The sequence below is a fragment of the Cariama cristata genome, unplaced genomic scaffold (assembly GCF_000690535.1).
Source record: "Cariama cristata isolate BGI_N322 unplaced genomic scaffold, ASM69053v1 scaffold1323, whole genome shotgun sequence".
Classification (NCBI taxonomy): Eukaryota; Metazoa; Chordata; class Aves; order Cariamiformes; family Cariamidae; genus Cariama; species Cariama cristata.
The window spans coordinates 7,573-31,690 of NW_009609919.1; the positions used below are offsets into that span (position 1 = coordinate 7,573).

A 24,118-nucleotide genomic window follows, 5' to 3' on the forward strand; every position below is an offset into this window, starting at 1 on the left:
TTAGAAAAGTCAGTTTCAGCTGTCAAATTTTGTCCAATTGTAGCCAGCATTCTGTCAGTCTCCTGACAACCTATTTCCACAGAGTGATTTTTTTTAAACTTAAATGAAATCTCTATCCTTCTACTCTTTAATATGACTGGTTTATGCAGTTACACAGCAAAGAACATTTTATTATTTGTCCCAGAAAGTGCCAACAATTTTGGCACATTTTGCAGTGAGCGCGCTAGTAGTACACTGCAGTAGTACAGTGCCAGAAACTTAACTGGAGTTCACTGCCTTTTTCCAGTCAGCCCTCACATATATAAACATACAAATCATCCACATTCACAGTGGAGTTTACTCTCAACACAGATTAAAGAATTTGCCAGGACATGACAACTTACAGTCAAGTGCTCCACACAAAACAAGGAGGAACTGAGTTCATTCCTGCGTATGCGTGCGGGTTTGTGTAAATTCAACTTTTCCACAATATTTTCCCTAGATACCATCTCTCCTCCACAGATACTTCAATATGTGTGCCCCTTTATTTCATGTAGTCACTCATGTGGTTATACAGATATTCAGCCTGCCCCTTACCTATCCCTAGCACAGGTTGAGATATATCTGTCATCCCATTTGCAGTAAGAGCCAGCTGGAGGCTATCTTTTCATATTTCACGGATCATGGATCGTCCATGAAAACATCTTATTGCGTCTGTTCCTGTTGCTGATCTGCTGCCTAATCCCAGGGAGGTCATTGGTTCTCTGCCCTCATCCTCCTACTCATAAAACATACCTGTGCCATATCTGGCTTCTGGACATCTCCTGTTGTGCCTGCCTACATATTATGATGGTAAAGATGCAAAAGCACCAGTCCAAGGATACAACGAAAGAGCAGACTTCATCAGTTACTGGGGGGAGGGGGAGAGAACAGACCCCACCTCCCCAAAAAACTCACCAAACAGGAGGCTTGCACTCATTAGAGTTTTCCCACTAGCAGTCTCCCCTGCTCATGAACTGCTGTGAAAAGCTCACATACTGCACAAAACACCGCAAAAGTAACACAGTTGCTATTATTAAATACAGCTTCTCAGGCCTGCCACACTTGTACCAGCTAAAGATATGTAAAAAAGTAAAAAACCTACAACCAGGATGCTCAGCCTAATGGGAGGATGCAGGCTGCAGACAGTCGAGTGCTTTTCAGAACACATTAGTTAACAAGTGAAAGGTGACTGCAGTCATTGGAAAGTATTTTATTAAGGCTTCTTCAGCCAGTCATAATTTTAAATTGGTGTGCCTAAACAGTGCAGTAATCTCTCCTCGAATTCATTACACAAAGAAAGTAACAGCAAGACATCACACTTGATTAGATAACCAAGAACAAATTCAGTAATCACTTCAGAACTTTAGTTCAATACACTGTCAGAGCAAGCCTGGACGGCTCATCGCTGTAGCCTACAGCTTAATCTTCAGTACTGCTTTCCCATGTTCAAAATACCATCACAGGAGAGACCCATATCCATAGCTTCAGGGCTTTGTTGCTGCCTGAATTTCCATTTCAACATAGCTCAATTGGGAAATATGCCTTAAGGAGGCATCCAGAAGCAGCTGTAGTGTTCCTGAACAAAATACGCAATCAAGCTGGACTCTAGGAGATGCAAATCTAGCACACATTCTAGTTCTCCTGTTGTAACATGAACTCCTTCAGTTTGGCTGGTGAACATATGCCTTAATGTCAACAGGTTTTACTTGATTTACTGTGCCCAGTTGTGGAGTAGTACTCCCTCCTCTCTTATACACCAGAGAGCCTTCCAGCTTCTCATGTGGAGGGTCCCAGCTCAAGACAACTCCACCTGCTTTTATAAGTTTGACAACATTCTTTTGGGGGGGAGTTGGTTTTCACACAACCAACATACATACAAGCCTCAAGGTCTCATTTGGTCTGCCATGAGACCACACAGCTAACACAGGACTTGGTGCTCTACTCTGGCAATTCCCCTCCTACCTAGTGAGTAGGTGGAATGTTCTTAGGAACAACACAGGGAGAAAAGCAGAAAGTCAAAAGGAGATTTGACAGGGGTGGGGAAGCTGAGAGACATTATGGTTGAAATGCAGTAAATATTTTTATTTCAAGTGTTCCTAGGAAGCGTTTGTTCTCCTCTGTCTTGCTTCTGGCAAGCAATGCAGGCAAAGATATGTTCAAGTAAATCTTGGGTAACTTACTACTTGAACAGACACATCAGCTTAAGGATGTACAACAGCAGCAGTGGTCCCAAACCCCAACCCCCCTCCCTTTGGTTTCAACAAGCCAACAGAAGGAGCTATATGCTGCAATGGAAATCAAAGAGAACCCAGACAAGTTTATCTCAGGCAAAGGAGTTTAGGACAACCTTGCTCCATAGGGCTTTCACAGGACTATGCAACAGCGTGTGAGGAACACATTGCTTCTAGTTTCTATTGCATCAGCCCATCTCCTGCCACTGACAGAAACCACCAAGCATGCAGGTACAAGGGAAAGAAAGGCTTAAAGTAGAGGGGGAACTGGAAACAGCTAAGGATAGTAGCCCTTCAATTCTGTCAGAGAGTAAAAGCCCCTGTTGCTCTTATGCCTCTCCAGACTACTTAAGATCTGCTGTAGGGAACATAGTGGTCTCTGGCTAAGTAGCATGGAAAGCCTGATAGACATGCTTGAGCCTACTATTATTTGGAGTGGATTAGGCTGTACAACATTTGATCTAGAGACCTTTAGGGTCCCAGGGGCAGCCTTGAGGCATTGCTGAGATCAGTCTGGCATTTAAATTCACAAGGTCAGAACTCAGTCACAGCCTGCCTGTGTTAAGTCATGCTATATGGTTTTTGAATGCACTGAAGAGGTGGGATTAAATTATGAGATGAAGACATTAAGGGAAGTGTCTGAGTATGCAAAGCCTGCTGGGGTAGACTTAGAGGGTAGCCATGAAGCACAAGGAGACTTACCAGCTGTGATAAGTACCTATTATGCCTGTGGACCTAGCAGCAAACCAAACAGATTCACTGATACATTGTGGGAGACAAGAGCTACAGCTATAGCTAGCAATAAAAGCTCCAGTCCTTCCTGCAAAACATACCACCATGAGGCTGGCAATCAGAACACCCTTTAATTTCCAATGTAAGGAAAATGCACTGACAAGAAAAGAGAATAAAGCTTAAGGTGTGGAGAGTAACATGTTATCCAGCAAGCAGCTTATGCAGAAAAAAATCAAAATAAGTTACTGTAATTGTACCAGAAGCATTGACACTCAGTTTTTGGGAAACAGTGACAGTATACCTCTAAACAAAAGGCCTCTAAGAAACGTACATCAAACACTTGGCAGCCATTCCCAGAGGACACAATGACTAGAACAGAATCGCGAAATGTGAGGCTTGAGGCCATTGTCTAGATTCCCTACAACCTCTTATCATCAGCTTCAATTTGCATAGCAATGAATTCGGTGAAATCATGGTGGGAAACCGTTAAAACTACAGTCAGATTCAAAGCCAGTAGTTGCATATTAGCATATGCCTGCACTCTCTGATATTAGTGTGACAGAAAGCTTCCTGAGATGTTATTCCATAGAAACACCAGCCATACAGTGTGTGCTAAGCGGGGACACTGTACAGACCTTATTGGAACAGGATGTAAGACAAGGACTTAGGATAAGTTTCAGAAGAAGCAAGAAGCGGAGTCCAACCAGCGTGGACATTCAGGAATTACTCACAGAGAAGAGCTGCTCATTTTTTCCACTGTAGCATCTACCAACTCCAGAGCTAGGATTCAAGAACCATATCCCAGTGCAGTTATTGTAGGTTAATGAAACAACCGACAAGGTTGCAAGTTTACAACAAGAGTAAATTACACATGGCTGGTCAGACTACATTTTGTTCTATAGCTTTATTAACAAGTATCCCCATAAGTATCATGTATTTTTGTAGTGTGCTACCAGATGCTCTGCAGTCAGTGCTTTTCATTTCATACATCTTAAAAGCACCACTAAAATAAAACAGAAGTTTGATGCTGAAAGGGTCTGTTCTGAACATCATTTGACTATGCATATTCAACAGCAAGCTGCAAAAGCCTCTATCTTTTGTAGGTATCTCACACCTACAGAAGACCTGAAGTACCCCCAAGCCTGCTTGTTAAAGGAAAAGTGAGCAAAGGCTGTTTTTATACCATCCTATGATGCCAGCCCTGATGCTAGCCCGATGCTGCAAGGAAGGCACTGGATTGGTATGGCAAAACGTTGTCAGGTTCTGTGCAGCTGTTTTAGGGCAAGGACATTATTACAAAGAGTCTCTTATTCAGTTAGCAAAAATACTGTAATGAGGCACCTACACACAACCCCAACCATGCTCATCCAAGCAGGCCAATGCCTGCAGCTCCTTTATTATTTTGTTAAAAGCGAAGTCCAGCTACATATCCTATTCATATCCTAGTAATCATAACGGAAATTAACTGCCTACCAGTAACATCAGACAGTAACTTAAGTCTACAATTGAATGTTTCTGGGGATCTTTTCCGTGAACAGAAGTAATTTCACTTCCAGTAGTGGGATTACCACCATGAACACGTCTTATACACATCCTCAGTACACTCTGAGGAGGGTGTGGCTGGTTGTCATTGCGTGTATGGTTATCTCTGCCAACTACCCCATGCACACCTTGTTTGAGCACTTCTATACAAGCAATACCTCTGTTCTGGTGAAAATGGGAGGTGAAACAGAGTGTATTATATAAATATCACTCAAAGATGAAGCACTGGGAAGAGTACAAAGCCATGTGAACACTAGCTGCAGTATCTGTAGACTTCTTAGCCTATTCACTGAAGTCAACAAAACTGTGAAAGAACACAGAAGCTTGAAATCTCTCTTCCCATCATACAGAGGAAGGCATAAGACTGCTTAAGCTAGAGGCCCACTGAGACACAACATACATCACGAATAGAATCATAGAATGATAGAATACTTTGGGTTGGAAGGGATCTTTAAAAGTCATCTAGTCCAACTCTTCTGCAACGAGCAGGGACATCTTCAACTAGATCAGGTTGCTCAAAGCCCTGTCCAACCTGACCTTGAATGTTTCCAGGGATGGGGCATCTACCACCTCTCAGGGCAACCTGTTCCAGTGCTTCACCACTCTCATTGTAAAAAATTTATTCCTTATATCTCATCTGAATTTACCCTAAAAGTTTAAAACCATTACCCCTTGTCCTGTCCCAACAGATCCCACTACAAAGTCTGTCCCCATCTTCCTTATAAGCCCCCTTTAAGTACTGAAAGGCTGCAATAAGGTCTTCCCGGAGCCTTCTCTTCTCCAGGCTGAAAAACCCCAACTCTCTCAGTCTCTCCTCATACAAAAGGTGTTCCATACCTCTGATCATTTTTGTGGCCCTCCTCTGGATCTGCTCCAACAGGTCCATGTCTCTCCTGTGCTGCAGACTCCAGAGCCAGATGCAGTACTGGGGGGGGGGAAGTGGGGGGGGGTTGTGTCTCACCACAGCAGAGTAGAGGTGCAGAATCACCTCCCTCAACCTGCTGGCCACACTTCTTTTTATGAAGCCCAGGATATGGTTGGCTTTCCGGGCTGCGAGTGCACATTCCCAGCTCATGTGGAGCTTTTAATCCACCAGGCTCATGATCAGCTTTTCATCCATCAGTCCTCCTCTGCAGGGCTGCTCTCCACCCCTTCATCCCTCAGCCTATATTGGTACTTGGGGTTGCACCAACCCAGGTGCAGGACCTTGCACTTGGTCTTGTTGATCCTCATGAGGTTCACATGGGCCCACTTCTCAAGCTTATCCAGGTCCCTCTGGGTGGCATCCCATCCCTCAGGTGTGTCAACACCACCACTCAGCTTGGTGTCATCTGCACCACCTTGCTGAGAGTGCACTCGATCCCACTGTCTACGTCACTGATGAAGATATTAAACACTACTGGTCCCAATATGGACCCCTGAGGCACACCACTCATCACTGGTCTACATCTGGACATTGAACCGTTGACCACTACTCTCTGGACACGATCATCCAGCCAATCCCTTATCCACACAAGAGTCCATCCAACAAATCCATATCTCTCCAATTTAGAGAGAAGGATGTTGTGGGGGACCACGTCAAAGGCCTTACAGAACTCCATATAGATGATACCAGTAGTTCTTCCCTTGTCCATTGATGTAGTCACTCCATCATAGAAGGCCACTAGGCTGGTCAGGTAAGACTTGCCCTTGCTGAAGCCATGCTGGCTGTCTTGAATCACCTCCCTGTCCTCCACATGCCTTAGCACAGCTTCTAGGAGGCTCTGTTCTATGATTTTCCCAGGCACAGAGGTGAGGCTGACAGGTGAGCAGTTCTCAGGGTCCTCTTTTCTACCCTTTTTAAAAAACGGGTGTAATGTTTCCCTTTTTCCAGTCACTGGGGACTTCACCGGACTGCCATGACTTTTCAAACATCACGAACAGTGGTTTTGCAACTACTTCAGCCAATTCCTTCAGGACTCTGGGATATATCTTGTCAGGTCCCATAGACTTAGGTATGTTCAGGTTGCTCAGATGGTCATGAACCTGATCTTCTCTTATATTGGGAGGGATGTTGCTCCTCCAGTGCCTGCCTTGAGATCCATCCACTCGAGATGTGTGTGAAGGGAGGTTGCCAGTGAAGACAGGGACAAAAAAAGTTGTTGAGTACCTCAGCCTCCTCCTCATCCATTGTTACCAGTTTGCCAGTTGCATTCATCAGGTGCGGTACAATTTGACCTTTCTTTTCTGGCTGACATATCTATAGAAGCCTTTCTTATTATTCTTTGTGTCCCTTAGCGAAGTGAAGCTGCAGCCATGCCTTGGCCTTCCTCACCTCATCCCTACACAACTGGGCAGCGTTCCTATACTCTTTCCAGTATACCAGTCCCGGCTTCCACTGCCTGTGCATTTCCTTCTTGCTCTTTAGTTTGACTAGCAGGTCTCAACTCAGCCCTGCTATCTCTTGCCTTCCTTTCCTGACTTCTTACATCTGGGGATCGAGAGCTCTTGCACTCTATGCAAAGCATCCTTAAAGATCTGCCAGCTCTGTTTTGCTCCCTTGTCCCTGATGGCAGTTTCCCAGAGGGTCTTATTGACTAACTCACTGAACAGCTGGAATTTTGGTTTCTTAAAATTCAGGGTCCTGACTTTACTCTTTGTCTGACCGACATCCCTCAGGACTGCAAACTCCACCAGTGCATGACCACTGCAGCCCAGGCTGCCTCCAATCTTGATGTCTCCAATTGGCTCAGTTGTGTTGGTGACAATCAGGTCCCGTAACGCATCCCCTCTTCTAGGGCTGTCTATTACCTAGCCTAAGAACTTATCCTCAATGCACTCCAGGAGTCTCCTGGATTGCCTACAGCTTGCTGTGCTACTTTTCCAGAAGAGATCAGGGTGGTTGAATTCCCCTAGCAGGATGAAAGCCTGCAAGCTTGATGCCTCCTGTAGCTGGACTAAGGCTTTGTCAATAGGCTCCCCTTGACTGAGCAGCCTGTAGTAAACACCAATCACATTCCTTTTGTTGCCGCAGTCTCTAATTCTCACCCATAAGCTTTCAACTTGCTCATGGCTATTCTTCAGAGACAGCTCTTCACAATCTATCCATTTCTTGATGTAGCGGGCAACCCTTTCGTTGCTTCTTCCTCAACTGTCTCTTCTAAACGACCTGTAGCTATCAATAGCTGCACTCCAGTCATGGGATTCATCTCACCAAGTTTCAGTAATGGCAACTAGATTGTAGATTTCTAGCAGCACGGTGTCTTCCAGCTCCGCTTGTTTGTTGCACATGCCACGTGCATTGGTGTAGAGGCCTCTCAGCTGCGTTGTTGGCCACATCACCTTCTTAGAGGAACACAATTTAAGTCCTTTGAGGTATTTCACTGGTGTTCCCTGGTTGGCTCCTATTACATCAGGAGCCTCTGGCTTATCTCTGTAAGACTTCAAATGTGCTCCTGTGTACCCAGCACATCTCAGAGCAACAGGCTGAGGGCCCTCGCTAGCATCCCATCCATCTAACCTTGGTGAGTTGTCCCACAGCTTGTGACAGGCAAGCATGATGTTATCCCTCTCCCCCTTCAAGTCTAGTTTAAGGCTCTGTCAATGAGTCCCACTAGCTCATGAACAAAGATCCTCTTCCCCCTTTGAGAAAGGTAAGTCTCCTTCAATGCCAGCAGCCCTGGTGCTATGTAGACCATCCTGTTATTGAAAAATCCAAAATTATGGCAGTGACACCAGCCACAGAGCCACATATTGATAGACTGGGTCGGTCTGTTTCTTCCAATATTACTGCCCACAACTGGAAGGATAGAGGAAAAAATTACCTGTGCTCCAGATTTCCTTACCAATTGTCCCAAAGCCCTGAAGTCCCTTTGGATTGCCCTTGGACTATGTGTTGCGGCTTCATTGCCACCCACATGGAAGAGCAATAGTGAGTAACAGTCCAAGGGCAGTATCAGGTTCAGAAATTTCATAGCAGTGTCCTTAAGCCAGGCCCCAGGGAGACAGAAGACCTCCCTGAGATGGGTCTGTCTGGCATATTGGAGGGAGACAGAGGCACTTGGGAAAGCAAGGTAGGCAAGGAGGGGGCTTGCCTGCTGCCTCGAGCATGAACTTGCCTCCATTCACTCCTTTCCTTTAAGCTACTGCCTTCTGCCAGGTGGGGGGAGGATACAGGATCCTGTTGATCTTATTTTTTTTTTCTAGTGGCTGTTCCTATTTCTGTCTCAGGGAGGGAAGAGCATGGTTCCACAAATCTATCTCTTTCTCAAGCTCCCTGATGCTCTTTAACCGTTCTACTTCCCTTCACAGCTCTGCCACCAGGCTGCAGATTGTTCACTTGGTCACACCTCACACAGCTGTTCTCACTACTGCAATCCATTACTAGTGAAACACTCTGGCACACCCTGCATTCACATTTCAACAAAAGATGAAGGAAGCAGGAGGCCTGAAAGTCAAATAGTCATGAGGATGTAAGATTGCACTGCAATGAAATGAATGAAGGGATTTCTGGCTGACCTCAAGGTAAGCATGCATAGCTGCAAAATAACCTCATCACAGACTGATCAGTGATGATCCCTAGGCAAGGGAATCAGAACACAAAATAGTATCATGTATTTGGCACATTGAAGGGCTAGCTTCCCACAGCTGAAAGGAGTCACAAACCAGGCTGATTGTGAGAAAGTATTTCAACCAAGAATCGTGAGTGAAAACTGAGAACTGTCCAATAACTTAACTCTTTGAGCTTAAGGAACAAGATCTCTATGATTACCAAAACTCTTTAAAATCTTACTTTGACTGGAAAACCATCGCCTTTAAGGAGAGGATCAGAAAACAGCAGTGAATAATAAATTCAATGTCCTAAATAGAGGGAGAAGGGGAAGAGAGCCTTATGGCAATGAATAGAAATCAGATGTGAACAACAGCAAACATAACTTTGTCAGCAGTGTGCAGATGGCAGTGGCCTGTGAGATGGCAAGTAAATAGAATCAACTTAAGTGGTTAAATGACATGATCCTTTATTCAGCTAGATACTTTGAGAGAAAACACTGACTGCATTTGCAGGATGTCAGGATTGCTCCTGGAAAAACAGAAAATTGATCAGCAACTAAGGGACAGGACATGAATTTTAATTGCAATACTATGGGCTTAAGAGGATTATGTAAGCTTTGGAGGGGCCATAGGAGAACTATCATCATCACAGGGACCTGGTATATAGAATTAATAGACTGCATCAAGAGGCCAGAGTCAGCACTAGTTTTGAAAAATGTACAGCAGAAGAGCTGAAGGGTAGTGAAAGAATCTTATGCTCCAGAAAACACAGATTCGAGGAGGTCAGTCATTTAACTACCTTACCATAAAGCAAGTTATGGGGAGACTTAAGTACCACCAGGAAATCTGGTTTAGAAAACTTTGGAATACAACATGCAAAAGGACTACAACACACAAAAGGACATTAAGAGCCTGCATCCAGATGTCCAAAATTGCAAAATATAAATTTAACTGTCATCTTTTTGTCGTGAATTTGTGCTCTGATTGAGTAACAAAAATCACTGTGCTGATGCACGAATTAAGTGAAATACTGAAAAACAAAAGATGTATTCCAAGACTTACAAGAATTTAAGGGAAAATTTAAGCCTACATATATCTGAAGCATGTGCTATTAATACTTCAATATTTGAAAACATCTAGAGGACTACTATATCATAGAATACACACATCAAATGACAAGAGGGACAACAGGAGTTGAACCACATTTCTAAAGCAGGTGTGTTCCAGTTCAAGGCAGACTCACTGTATTACAGAGAAATCCCAACAATAGCAGCAAAGGAATTGAGATTTAAAAAATAAGTCCCAAAAAATATTTTTCATAAGCTGCAGAATAGAATTTTAAGATTAGGTTAATAGATGCACTTCTATTCAACCCAAACTGAGAATATAAAACCAATATGCAATTTACTGTTTAGACCATTAGACTAAACAAGGGTAGAGGAGATGTGGCCTTTTATTTCTAATGAACCTACGACTCTAAAAAAGGATCAGGTTTGGTGGTGTCTATGAAAGTGTTACCCTGTTACCATCAAGTATCACCATCATCTCAGCAACAAAACACGTCTCTAGAACAGACTTACGAAGAAACCATATAAAAGCCAAACTAGCTGGAGTAATGCTAGTAAAAAAGGCAAGTAGGCCTGTGTCCCAGATCTTCTTGGAAGGACAGTGTGATTATGCACTATGCACATCATGCAGACTGACAGTTTCAAACTCTCTGGGTGCCCTTCTGAGCTGAACCAGTGCAGCAACAGACTGGATCATTTTCTCTTCTTCCACCAGAGAAGTTATGGCTTATAAATTACATTTATTATGTTTTATTGACAAGTACTTACTTCAATGAAAGAGAATAGTCATGCTTGCTTGTTTGACTATTTCTTACAAGGTAGCTACACTCTTTACATAAACGTAGCAGGTTTTCTGCATCTGCCCGACTGATTGCTCCATGATACCATCTAGGAAAAAGCAGAGAGATTAATACACACACATATTCCAACTCATACTTGTTCAACTACTTCATTTCTTTAAGGTAGGAATAATGGCTAATATCACATGGATATCTTTAAGATTTAACACATTATGAACAAAAAGCACATTGCTTGCATTATCTGAAGTTAAGTTCACAACCTGTGGAGGCCTGTACTTCCTGTCATCTGAAGGAAAAAAACTTACATCAGGAAAACATGCAACAGGATTGGTGTACATATTTATGTACGAAATTCCCACTCAGAGCAACATGTTATAATCTTATCTTGCAAGCAGTAGATCCACAATATACACATTTACTCTATTTCACCCCTGTGATGTATCAGTATTTCAACTAATACGCAAAAGAACAAAAAGAAAACAAACAAAAGCAAAGAAAAAGAAAATCACATCTGAAGAATATGAACAGTTAATAGTGGAAAATATTTCCTAAAGAAATCTTTGAGAAAGGAGAAAAGTGATACGGTGTGAAGACATATAACAAAGACACTTGTTCTAAACACAGCTGTGACAACTCAGAGCATGTTGAGTAAATCCGTGCAGTGGGTGTGATCAATTCAGAAAAGAAAGGAAATGAGGAGAGGAGAAGTGAGTCCTTCACTAAACTGACCACTGCAAACAAAGTATCTCCTCAGCACATGCTGCTGTGTATCAGCAATTAAAATCTCACAGTCCAGTAGTAAACACTTTGACTCATTCCCCAAGTTTCCTGAGCAATGTAACGTACCCAGCTCTGCACTGGGTCAATCACATCTCTGAGAAAGATCTTGCTCTTTCTGCAATTGCCAGATGCACTTTGAAGCACAATGTGAAACCACCATGCCTGCCTAAGCAGGCTAATGCATACATCAGAAGTGCTCTCTCTGTTATTACCAGGAACTGTCACTGGCCTTGCACAAAAAAGTTTCCTTCCATTTGTTCTAATTTTATTTCTCTGCTGAACTTACTCTAAGGGAGATGTTCTAACTACAAGGTAAGTGAATAAAGACCAGACAGATCCCTTTGGCAGAAGTCATGCTCTTAACTACCTTGTGCTTGATGTCAGCTCCATTGCCAAATCTGATGAATGTGCTAAACAAAGTTGGTGCCTAAATTAGAATTTCATTGTGTGCCTGGTTACAACCAAAATCTGCATTAGAGAAAGCTAAGAGGCTTATACTATTGTATATTCAAGGTAACTAGAAAGGGAGGTTCTAACAGCTCCATCACTTCACAAATAAAATAGACACATAGATGTGAATGTTTTTAGCAGTGTCCTCCCTGTCTCCCATTGAGGTATTTGCCGCTGAAGGATATTTCTCAACAAGCAATTTAAAGACAAGGTTGTCTTCTGAGCATAAGGGAAGAATACTAACACTAAATATAAATCAGAAAATGGATGTGAGTTTAAAAAATTATCCCTATTAGTTAGAAATATTTTTTCTTTCTTTTACACCTAAAGGGCCAAATAAAACCAAAATAAAATTTGACCTAGTCAAAGCCAGGGAGATACCTCTGAATATCAGAGTCCAGGGTAAGTATTTCATATACTCATCAGATTTGGTGTTCCCCAGTTAGAAGAGTGGTTCCTGGAAAAAGAAGGTGGGGCTAGTTCCAGGAAGCAAAACCTGCTTTTAAAACAGTTGGAAGAAAAACAGCAAAGTATGAAGACAACTGCTGATGGGAGAACATCCGATTCAGAAGTGATATCTGGAAGCTATTCTAGCTACAGCTGAGAGTAAACAGCAGTATCCAGAAGTGTAATTGCTTGTGAACCATATGCCCATGTAAATGGGACACTCAGATTGCTCCTGTTTCAGCTAGCTAGTGAGATAAGCATAGTGGTATAATCAGTTTAAAGTTCCTGACTAATTTGCTGTTTCAACTGTACTGGCTCTGTTTGCCCCGGAAGTGTCTATTTTTTACATGTCAACATATAGGTATTTGTGCAGAAAGGTCAAAGATTCAAATGTCAACAATGTGATCACAAATAGTGAAATGACAGCTTGTGAAAGATACCAATACAAAAGCGTGGGACATAAAAACCTGAAGACATGCATGTCTTCTAAGATATTCTGGAAAACATAGGCACACAATGCAAACCTGAAAACAAAATTCAAATGTAGTCACACACTTTGACCTTTATCAAGATCCCCTCCCAGGACTGAAAGCATTCTGATTGTGGTTTATAGAACACTCTTCCTGATGTCCCTTACTTTCTCAATGGTCAGGTTTCAGTCACTAAGTGGCCACAGCTCCACTGAAGACAGAAAGCTGCATCAGTTATACAGTAAGTGTAATGAGTTCTTACAGCTCATATAATGCACAACGTTAGTCTGTTTCTGAACAGGTCAGAGGAAAACAGGAAGTTACCAGATCTTGTCTATAAGGCTGGGAGGGAATCACTTTCAATAAGACAACGGAAACGGCAGAACACACTTTCTTCTTTTCACTGTTACTGAGGAAATAGAACAAATTCATTCAGTTCCCCTGAGTCCGTGAGTTACTAGGTTCATAGTTACACATTCCTTAATCACAAGCAACTAAAAGTATTTTCTTGTTATATTATTATAGCTCGGTATTTCTACCTGTTTGGGAAACTTCCTAACCTACCTATCTACTTGTCAGCTTGCATGCTTCCTTTCCTCTAGATCGTCTGGAGAGGTCTCACAGTACTAAAACTTGAGCAGTTTGAATAATTATGAATAATCCAAGGTACAATAAATCTAAACCCTTCCATCATCTCAATACTGCTACCATTCAGGAACAAAGTATTCTCACAAAGAGCACACTCACATCCATACTAAATTATGGCTTCCCTCTCCTGTGAAAATAAATTCTGCATCTAACTTAGAATGACAGTGTCTGGAGTGGGACTGCCTTCATGGATTCAAGACACAGCTTCCTTACTTTACTGTGTGAATCTTGGCTTCTCAGTGCTCACAAATATCAGTGTAACCTGTGTAAATTGCTCCACAAGATTTTTCTTTGTGTAACAGGTGATTCTGGCCCCTTCTATGAGGTTGCACCTTTGGTATGATACAGGGCAGTGGGTCATTCCATCATACAAGCCTGTCAGTCCAATTGGTTCAAGTAAGGGTAACAATGAGGCAGGAGAGAGGCCACCGTTGTGGATACCAGACATTCACTCCAGGGAATTCCCCCAGAACTTGAGTTTGGAGCTAACAAAACTGCTTTGAAATACCACCCTTAAGTTTGATACCGTCAGAGTAGTAACAGTCTCTTTTCTGAAAGCTTTGTAAGTGGTCTTATCACTCTCTCCCTGGAGCTATTAGAGCCAAATACAAGGCACTTCTGACATACTACAAACATTTTATGCAGCCACAAAGATACGGAATTTGTGCAGCTTTAAAGCACAATTTGTATATATGTGATATACACCTGTTTTCCCTAATGCAATGTAATCAACATGGTTGAACGTAGAATAACTGCAGATATTTGGCAGACAAAATTCACCGTTCCTGACATTAGTTTCCTGTTTAATACTATTTTGTCCCAAGTTACCTACACTTCACAGGATTAATAAGAATAGTTTTTTGTGAGCACTGACATAGGGAATACTGAGGAGAGGGAGTTGGACAGCAGGATCTGGGATACTTGCTGCTCCTGTAAGTGGGGAGGCAAAGAGCTAGAAAGCAATTACTGTGCTTACTTACATCTGCTTTTCCAGTTGAATAGTTGGATCTATTCTCTCTCCCAGGATCCCACAAAATTCTGGGCTGCCATGTTTGATGGGTTTAAAACCTCCTCCAGGTGCTCTTAACTGCCTGCGCTGGTCATTTGAGGGAGAAGGAGATGTTTGTCGTTTCTCACTTCCATTATATTGGGCTGCAAGATACACAATAATTACCTCTCCAGGCAAGGTTAACAAGGATCGAAAGAGTTGTAGCACTCAGAGAGGTTTCACACTTCCCAGGGAGAATAAACACGCACCCAATAGCATTAATATGTAGTGGTTTATCTACAAAGTTATACATATCATGTAAAAGTGTTTCTAACTATGCAAAATACAGTTCTAAAACTTTCTTGCTTTTTCAGTAACAAAATCCACTATCTTCTAAACTTTGTTACAACTAGTGCTTATCTTAACTTTTAATACTTTTTTCCCTAAGAGATGATACTGTTAAACAAGTAACAGTAACAAAGATAGGCTTTCGGTCACCTCCCATAGTTACAGTAACAAACAACTGAGACCATCAAGAATCTAGCTTGCCTCAGTTTATGTGGAATCATTCTAACAGTGACATGGGGGCAAATCCAGACAGCTAACACCCATCTATCCACATCAGAAATACTGGCAAACAGCAATGAATTAAAAGTGCATCCACTTATACAATGCTGGCAAAAGCTTTTGTCTTGAAACACTAGGGTACAAAGTGATGGAAAGGGAAAATGGCATTTGTTAGTTTCTCTCATGAACTATATTATTCCAAGAAAAGGCATACAATTTATGTGCAAAGCTGTAATTTCTTAGAGCACTGCAACATCTGTAGCAAAGCACATACTAATGATGTCAGCATCCTCATTCTACACTTAGTACACTTAGACCTACAGATCAGATTCTACATACCTGTAATTTCAAAAAATTAAAGGACAGAATACTGACAGAAACAGTGAAAGGAGCTACCCACACCATCTTCCTGACTCTCACTGCCTTCTGTGGTTTGCTTCTTCATTAAAAACTAGCACTCCCAGCTGCAGATGGATTACTGTTTTAATGTCATCTAGTGGGGACCAGGTAGAAAAAAAATCACTGATTTAGGAGGCAAATGTCACAATGCGCACAAACACACACAGTGCAATTAGATCCTCTGTGAGTTTCAACAGCAATATCAGAGAAAATGTTACAAGGACAATTAAAGGGACTCCCTACAATAGCATGTCATAGATCTTATCCATTTAGAACTCAACTTATTGTAACACACAGCCAGTTAGGCATGTAGCTGGTAGCACTTACTGTTTTAAAGCAATACTATACAACAGGAAGACAGCTTTAATGTTCAAAAAGAGAATGCATACTGAATAGAGATGTGGAAAATGTATTTGAGCTCTTTGTTTCGTTGTTGTTTTTTATGCTTTCCTCATGAGGCTTAGGCCACTTCCATATTCCCCCTCTACTCAGAGAAAATAGGCACCAATTATTGCAAAAATTGGGCAAATGTATTCAATTATATTCTGAAGTATGCATGGCAGAAATATGCTGGTTATTTCTTAAAATGGAAATTCAGATTTAACCTCATTACTGGGTAATGAAAGCTGATTAGCCTAACAAGGAGAAACACTGCATGTATGTACTTGCCAGTGATATATATGAACAGTACTATTATTTCAACCATAAAAAACCCACCTGGATGTAACTTGGGAACTCTGTGAAAACCGGTGAACTTAATGTCAGCTTCTAACCAAGCAACATCTATCAGACACCAAAAAAACTCCATTCACAAAACAAATATGAAACTGAGTTCTGACTGAAACCAACAATATCTTTGCAACAAGATGCTTAGAAGCAGGATCTGTTCTCCAAAAATACCACAAAGTTAAATTTCAGATGCTTTTGAATGTTTTCTCTTTATGAAAAGCTCAGATATGTCTCTGGACTCCTGCCCTGTTTCTTTTTTTTGTGAATTAAATTTGGCAGGAAGAAGCAGCCTGAAGACGAAGTCTGATTTCTCGTACACTCAAATGGGAGCCAGTATCAGCCTGACATTCCCAAATCACCTCTCTGGTGTTGCGATCTCCTCTTCCAGCTGGACTTACGTACTAGGAAGCTACTCTGTTCCTGTCACCTTGTCAGCCTCAGGTCTTCTGGGCAAACTCATTTGCCCAGCTCAGCAGGAGGCCTAATAAGACCTGTCCACTTCCCATAAAAGCCATCAAAAACACGTTTCAGCTTCAGCTGTACAGCCTCCATTGAAACAAAATCGAGTTTGTTTGTGAAAGAATTCAAGCTGCAGACAGTCAAAATGCTGCACTCCATCTCGCTACACTGAGACCCATCTTTCAGCACTGCACTTAACAGCAGAAGTCCCTGAGGAAGGCTATACATAGCTTGCTCCACAATGTCAGCATGACACCAGCCCCAGCCCCATGCTTAGGAGCCACTGTGCAGACAAGCTCCCCTCAAACTGAGTGGACTTCACAGCTTGTGCACACTTTCAGTCTGGCACATCTCAAACTCCAGTGTTTCATCCACACTTCAGCAATAAATCCTGAAATCATGGTAGAGGAACACAAGTTTTCCTTGAAAGACTTGCATGAGTAACTAACTTCATGATAATTCTAGTGTTGCTTGCCATTTTGGTTTGTTTCCTAGTCTGTCACCTGACAAATCAAAAACATTTGCTGCAAAAGTCTCTTTGTGTCTGCACTTCAGGTCACAAACATCTGTTGTTCCCTTCACCTGAACTTCTCAAAATAGGAAAGTTTAACAGAGGATGCCTTCAGGTTCACAGCCTCCACAACTCCAAGTAGTTGGGAGATGGTACTTGTGGGCCTGTAAAACAGGACTTGCCCATTGCTAGAATTTCTAATACCAGTTAGATCAACATTGTGCTCTTCAGAGAAATCCGCCTCAACTAAGAGCTGAAAAAACCCCACCTGGTCTAGTTAACATTAGCTAGCTACATTACAGAAACACAGTACATAGTAAGTCAGAAAGGTACTTCACAAATCTCAGCAGAGGGTCAATACCTCTCCAGTGCAAATCTTCCACTGTTTCAAACTTAGAAGTTGGACCTCTTCTTTCCTTATTTTAAACATCTATAATTCCTAGGAGTTAGATTAAGTAAAGAGACACCAGATGAGGCAGCAGCTTGAATCCATGCTTGAATTGCAGTCAAACCTTATACATTCCTTTTTAACAAATAACCAGATATCTAAGACATACTAAGCCTTAATGAATGATAGATGTAAATCAAAGAAATCTAATCTCAAAAAATGTTTCCTCTCTTAGCATTCTAAAAAAGAACTCTGAATGTTTCACCGAAAAGGAATTCAATCATATCATAATACTTTATAATTAAACTTCTTTTAACTCTGGTACTTTTGTAAAGCAACATTTTAATTTAGTGTGCTTTCATAAGAGTTAACTAGATAATGCTTAGAAGAATATTTACACACAGGCCAATCATAAAATCTCATATTGGATGGATTGTGCCTTATTAATTTACAGTCACATGTAGACAAACTAAAAACTACAGATGAAGAAAACTAAGATTCTTTTTTTAAAACTCAACAGTCAAAAAAACTATTTCAGAATTTACCTGATAAAGACCAAAAATTGGGCACGAAGATGATTACAGAGTTCAAAGACTTCAAAAATACCAAATGAATTGTGCACAAAAAGGTATGCAGTAGAAACTAATAAATCTGTTCTCTGGATTTGATGAACTAAAAATCAGCCATTTCATATAATATGCACAATATATGAAAAATAAGATCTAAGATTTGCATATGCACTGGTATGACTCAAGGCAATAACTTTTAAATCTAATAATCCCATTTCTGTGGCTGCTGTATTATTAATTGAGAAATCTGTAATGTGTGATCTCACTGCAGACAGACATGTACTGGTCCCACAGCTTAGATCTCAGTATTGCTAAACAATGAAGTTTCTGGTTCAGGTATTTCGCACACTTCTAAAGAAAAATTACTTCCAGGCAGCACATAATCACCATCCTTGTGTGGGAAGCTTACAATAACTCTGATATTACTCTTAGCCTTTGGAAAACTATCAAAACTAGTATGCAAGGAAAAACTCAACTCACAGAATCCCTGTGCTATGCTAAACCACAGAAATAAGCTACAGAGAGAGAAATAGCACTAAAGAATTCCACCTTTGAAGACTTAAGTGTCACCTGCTCAACCATTTGTTCCTTCCCACTCTTTTATGCAGTTCAAGGACTTTACTTACCCTCTCACCTTCAAACAAAATATTCTTTGCTCAAAAGTAGCTCTAACTCCAAGCTGCCCAAGAACACATGCAGGAATAGCTCAACATGCCTCCAGCCAAGCAAACACTGGACAAGTTGGCAAAAAATAACTGGAAGCCTTTCAACTAACATAGTCAGCAAGAATTAACTGTTCAGCTTCCTTGCAGGAGCTCTGCAACAGCAATCTGTAGTCACTGTAGCCCAGATATTCCCATCCTATGGCATCTGGCCTAGCCAAGAGACCTAGAAGCATGGGGGTGAATGAGGAAGCACACCATCTTTCTTCCTTGTAGGCAGAAATGCACACACATATAATAGGAGAGGGTCTTGGGCGATACAGAGCAGGTGTCTGAAGGTGAGAGAACAGAAATCCCAAGAGATGTAAGAAGGTAACAAGAGTGGCACTAGGTGTCAGGTAGGAGGATGAATGAGAGAGCCTAGGCATAGATACAGTTCTGTGGGACAAAATAAGGGGAAAAGAAGACCACAAACAAAAGAAAGAAAGATGGCAAGATGGAGACATGGTGGCAGAGGGAAAATGTGGAAAACTCTCCAGAATCTGGAACAGAGAATAGAGAAATTCTTTGGAAAACAATGCAGAGAGCAGCCGAAGACTCACTGCAAATCCACTGTTTGTGGCTCTGCACAGCCCCTACATGTGTTGTGAGTAGCTTGTGGATCCTTCCAGGTAGCAGACATCCTACCTCTACAACAGAGTTAGTGCGGACCATGCTGCTGTGTAGTAAGCCTCACCTGTCAGGAGATGGAGGCTGCACATCTGCTCTAGGCAAAGGCAGCATTGTTGCCATCATAGGGACACATGAAAAGGCATGGAAGTATCCACTGAACTGGGGCAGATACCAATGCCATAGCATAAACCCAAAGCAGTCAGCTTTACACATGTTCACCACAGTGATATTCAGCATCTGCAAAACAGCCATTGTGGCACTGGAAACCTAGAGATACACATTTCTTTTGATTAGCCTATCTTGACACACAATAGATATCCCAAATCTAAGTCAGGATCTCATAGCCAGGCAATCTCCCAGCACAAGTCTTCCAAGAATTTTAATTGGTCCAGCAAAGGGGATGAGTCAGCTCAGGAAAACCTGAACCAAAGCCTGTTTCTACTAGGCAGACCTCAGCAGCAGAACTGTACATTCTATTAGAAGCCACAGAAGTAGGTTAGACTTTTCTGTTGGAATTCATGCTCCTTGGGGATTTACCTGCACAGCATCCAGCAGAACTGGATGCTGGTTTAGATCCAGGTTTGAAAGAACTATCAGCACATGCTTAAGAAGAAAGGAACTGAGCCTCGAACTCCACAAGATTATTAACAGCTCACATGCCAGAGCAAATCATGCTGCTAGGAAGTAGAAATCGGTTTTCTCTAGCCTCCTCTTCTGTTTCACAGGAGCCCAACAAGAGGAAAGGGGATGCTGAGTAAGAGGTTTCTTTTTAAGCAGCTGCTTCAGGTTCATCCATATGTCTCTTGCTCCCACCCACATTTCACAGGATGGGTACTGCAGACATCAGCTTGGTTTGGAAACAAACCCAAATCAACCACAACCTAAAGATGTAAGAACAAACGAAGCAGAGAGGGAGAATTACTCTCAACAGATTGCCACTGCTCTACTCCACTGTGCTACAAGAGAAACACGTTTCTGTCACCCATGTCTGCCTGCCTATTAGGGGATCAGGTCAGAAACACCCAAGAAGGGTATTGTTACAACAGGCTCTGTTTATGGAACAGTAGCTCTGTACAGCTGTAGAGAGAAGTCACTTCTCATTTCTGCAGTGTGGCAATACCTTGGCACACAGAATTGCAAAATCATGGAATAATTCAGGTGCAAAGGGACTGTGGGAGGTGCTAGTCCAACCTGCTTAAGGCACGGTCTGCTATGTGACCAGATCAGGTTGTTCAGAACTTTACCCAGTCATCCCTTCACACAGGATGAAAAAAATCTAAAGATGGAGACTACAAGAGCTCCATGGACAACTGGGTCCAATGCTTGACTGTCCTTGGAGAGAAAGAAATTTGTCCCCATATCAAGTCAGAACCTCTCTTGATTCAACTTATGTCTTATCTTCCCATCACACACTTGCTTATTTATGAAGAACCTGGATCTACCTTCTCGAAGATCTCCTCATAGGCATCGGAACGCTGCTATTGCATCCCCTCAAATCTTTCTCTTCTCCAGGCTAAGCAATCCCAGTTCTCTCAGTATCTTGTCACAAGTTATGTGCTGCAGTTTCCTGTCATTTTGGTGGCTGTCTGCTGACATCAACATTTATCAACATCCTTCTCGCATCAGAATACTGAACACAGTATTATACAGGTTGTCCAAGAAGTGTGAAGTAAAAAAGAACAGTCACTTTGCTTGATCTACTGGCTATACTTCTGTTCACACAGGCCAGGATGCTGCTAGCCTTAATCACTGCTGGGGAGCACTGCTAGCCACATTTAGCTTACTTTCCCCCAGGACTCCATAAGCCGCTTCCAGCAAAGCTGTAACCCAGCGAGTTAGCCAGTCCTTGGTCCATATCATTGCAAGGGGTTAGTTTGCTCCAGGTGCAAGTCTTTGAGTTTGTCCTGGTTGGATTTTGTAAGTTTGTTGTCAGTCCATTTCTCCAGCCTGTCCTGGTCCCTCTGAATGGCAGCTCTGCACACACACACCCTTCCCTGCATTTGATACGATTCCAAACTTGATGTGGTGCATTTCCTCTCCTCCTCCTCCTCCGTGTTACTGATGAAGATGCTAAACAGGAAGCGTTGTGGAACAGATCCACTGAGAAATCACACTTGCAACCAGACTCCAGGAAGAGTATGAATCACCAAGTACTACCCTTTGAGGTCAAAGACCCTGACAGGTTTTCATGCATCTAGTAGTCCACCCACCTAGGCTACAGCATTCCAAACCAGGTAACATAGCTGATGCCACAGCACAACATGCTGAATGCTCAAGTCAACATAGATGACACCTAATGCTCTCCTGCCATTAGCAGATCTAGTAGTTTCAATGCAGAAAGCAAATATGTTTGTCAAGAAGGACTTACCCAGGGAGTGGCTGAGGGAGCTGGGGTTGTTTAGCCTGGAGAAAAGGAGGCTGAGGGGAGACCTTATCGCTCTTTACAACTGCCTGAAAGGAGGCTGTAGTAAGGTGGGGGTCAGCCTCTTCTCCCAAGTAACTAGCGATAGGATAAGAGGAAATGGCCCCAACTTGCACCAGAGGAGGTTTAGATCGGATATTTGGAAATATTTCTTCACTGAAAGGGTTGTCAAGCATTGGGATAGGCTGCCCAGGGAAGTGGGTCACCCTCCCTGGAGGTGTTTAAGACTGGACGTGGCACTTAGTGCCATGGTCTAGCTGGCATGGTGGTGTTAGGGCAAAGGTTGGACTCGATGATCTCAAAGGTCTCTTTCGACTAAATTGATTCTGTGATTCTGTAAATGTACACTGACTACTAATCCTTGCTCTCAGGCTTCTTCCATGCTCCCTCCCAGAGCCACATGTCTTTTTTTCCCTCCTCATTCCCACAACCATCACCACACACTCCACCTTTCCAAGCTTTCTGCCAAGCTGACTCCTAAAAAGGAAGGGGGACAACCCCACTCCTACACACAGCTTTACACTAGAACATGCCATTGAGTGGAAAATCATAGAGCATACATGACTAGCACCCCACAAGAGCATCCTGGAACATGGTCAGATCAACTGGTACAGCTGGGTTTTGCTATGCACACAGAGGCTCTATGAAACAAAACATCTTGGCCTTTAGAATCATATCCTCACTGAATGAAGCCCCTCTCAGCCATTTCTGCAAAGCAACAGAAGGGAAAAAAAAAAAAGAGCAGTGTAACCACCACCAAGCATAGACATTCACAGAGACGGAAAACAGTTTGTGTCTGGTCTCCCTCACTGACAAGTTCTGATGTGGGAGAACTTCAGCAGTTCAAAAGGATAAATCCAAAACCAAGTTCTACATATCCATAGAAATGCTTGCAATTATTACGAAAATATTCCAAATACTAAGAAACTCATCACTGAGTAAGAAGCATGTCACTGCATGCATGTTATACAGTTATTTTTTGTCCTGCCCCTTTAAGAATTGCCCCATAATTTAAGGACCTTGCAAAGCAACTCCCTCAGGGTAGAGCCACTCAACAATAACCACTATCTACACCACATCCATTAAAGTGTGTGTAGGAGCAAGGAGTGCAAAAACCAAAGTTTTACTAACATGAACCAAGTGCTGAGATGGTTGACAACAGGTCAGTTGATGCACCAAACAAAAAGTGCAATGTTCTACATTTGTGCAGCAGATAAAGATTTGAGACTACCCACATTTGCTTTTTGAAGACTTCCAACACACACACCAGAAGAGCAGAAATACCTGAATTCTCCCAAAGGCAAGTACATATGCTATGAGTGTGAGAGAGAAGTTCCTAGTTGGGATCTAGGAATCCTACCTGCCAGAGCTGGGATGGTGACTTTATTCCACTCCCATGGCTGATCATACTCATCTGCAGGCCTGTCATCATCCTGTGGCAATTTGCTTTCTTGTAAACAGTGACTCACCACACTTTCAGAATCGGATTCCACACCACTGCCTTCTGGTTCATAGGGTGTGTCATAGAGCTGCATGTTTTTCTGGTGGGACTTTATGTCTTCCTGCTTCTGAAGCTCTGTTGGCAAGAAAGAAAATTGCGTCAGCATCACTACTAACCATGCCTTATCATTACAGTCAATAATATTAGAGTATTCAACTTCCATCCATTCCTTAATTGCCACATAATTATACAGATGGCAAGTTTGTACAAGACTTCTAAATTCTATCTCTACTTTTGGTAACTGGCTGGAAGCAAAAGTTTGCTCCAGTTAACAACCACAGTACAAACAGTCTCAAGCCTCCACCGACGTTCCCCATCTTGCACAAAGCCAGACTACTGGAAGCACACAATCCCTGTCAGCCTATCTAAAGCACACTTACAAGCAACTGCACATAAATCCTCAGGAACACCGAAATTTGTTTATGCAGTTACCTCTTCAAGAGGAGATTGCTCAGAAGTGCAATTTGAAGACACAAAGACCACAAAAAATAAATCCCACAGTATAATTATACATGCTGATAAAATTCTCTGCA

The 24,118-nt window shown here is 42.3% G+C and overlaps 1 protein-coding gene across 1 annotated transcript; it reads right to left on the reverse strand.

Annotated features, from left to right (window-relative positions):
- Positions 1 to 10,887: 10,887 nt before the first annotated feature.
- On the reverse strand, positions 10,888 to 23,660 carry SHB (Src homology 2 domain containing adaptor protein B; the record flags this gene model as incomplete). Its single annotated transcript, XM_009697676.1, has 3 exons — positions 10,888 to 11,011; positions 14,699 to 14,870; positions 23,445 to 23,660. Coding segments are annotated over 3 exons (512 nt in total), but the record flags the coding sequence as incomplete, so codon positions are not given.
- Positions 23,661 to 24,118: the final 458 nt, after the last annotated feature.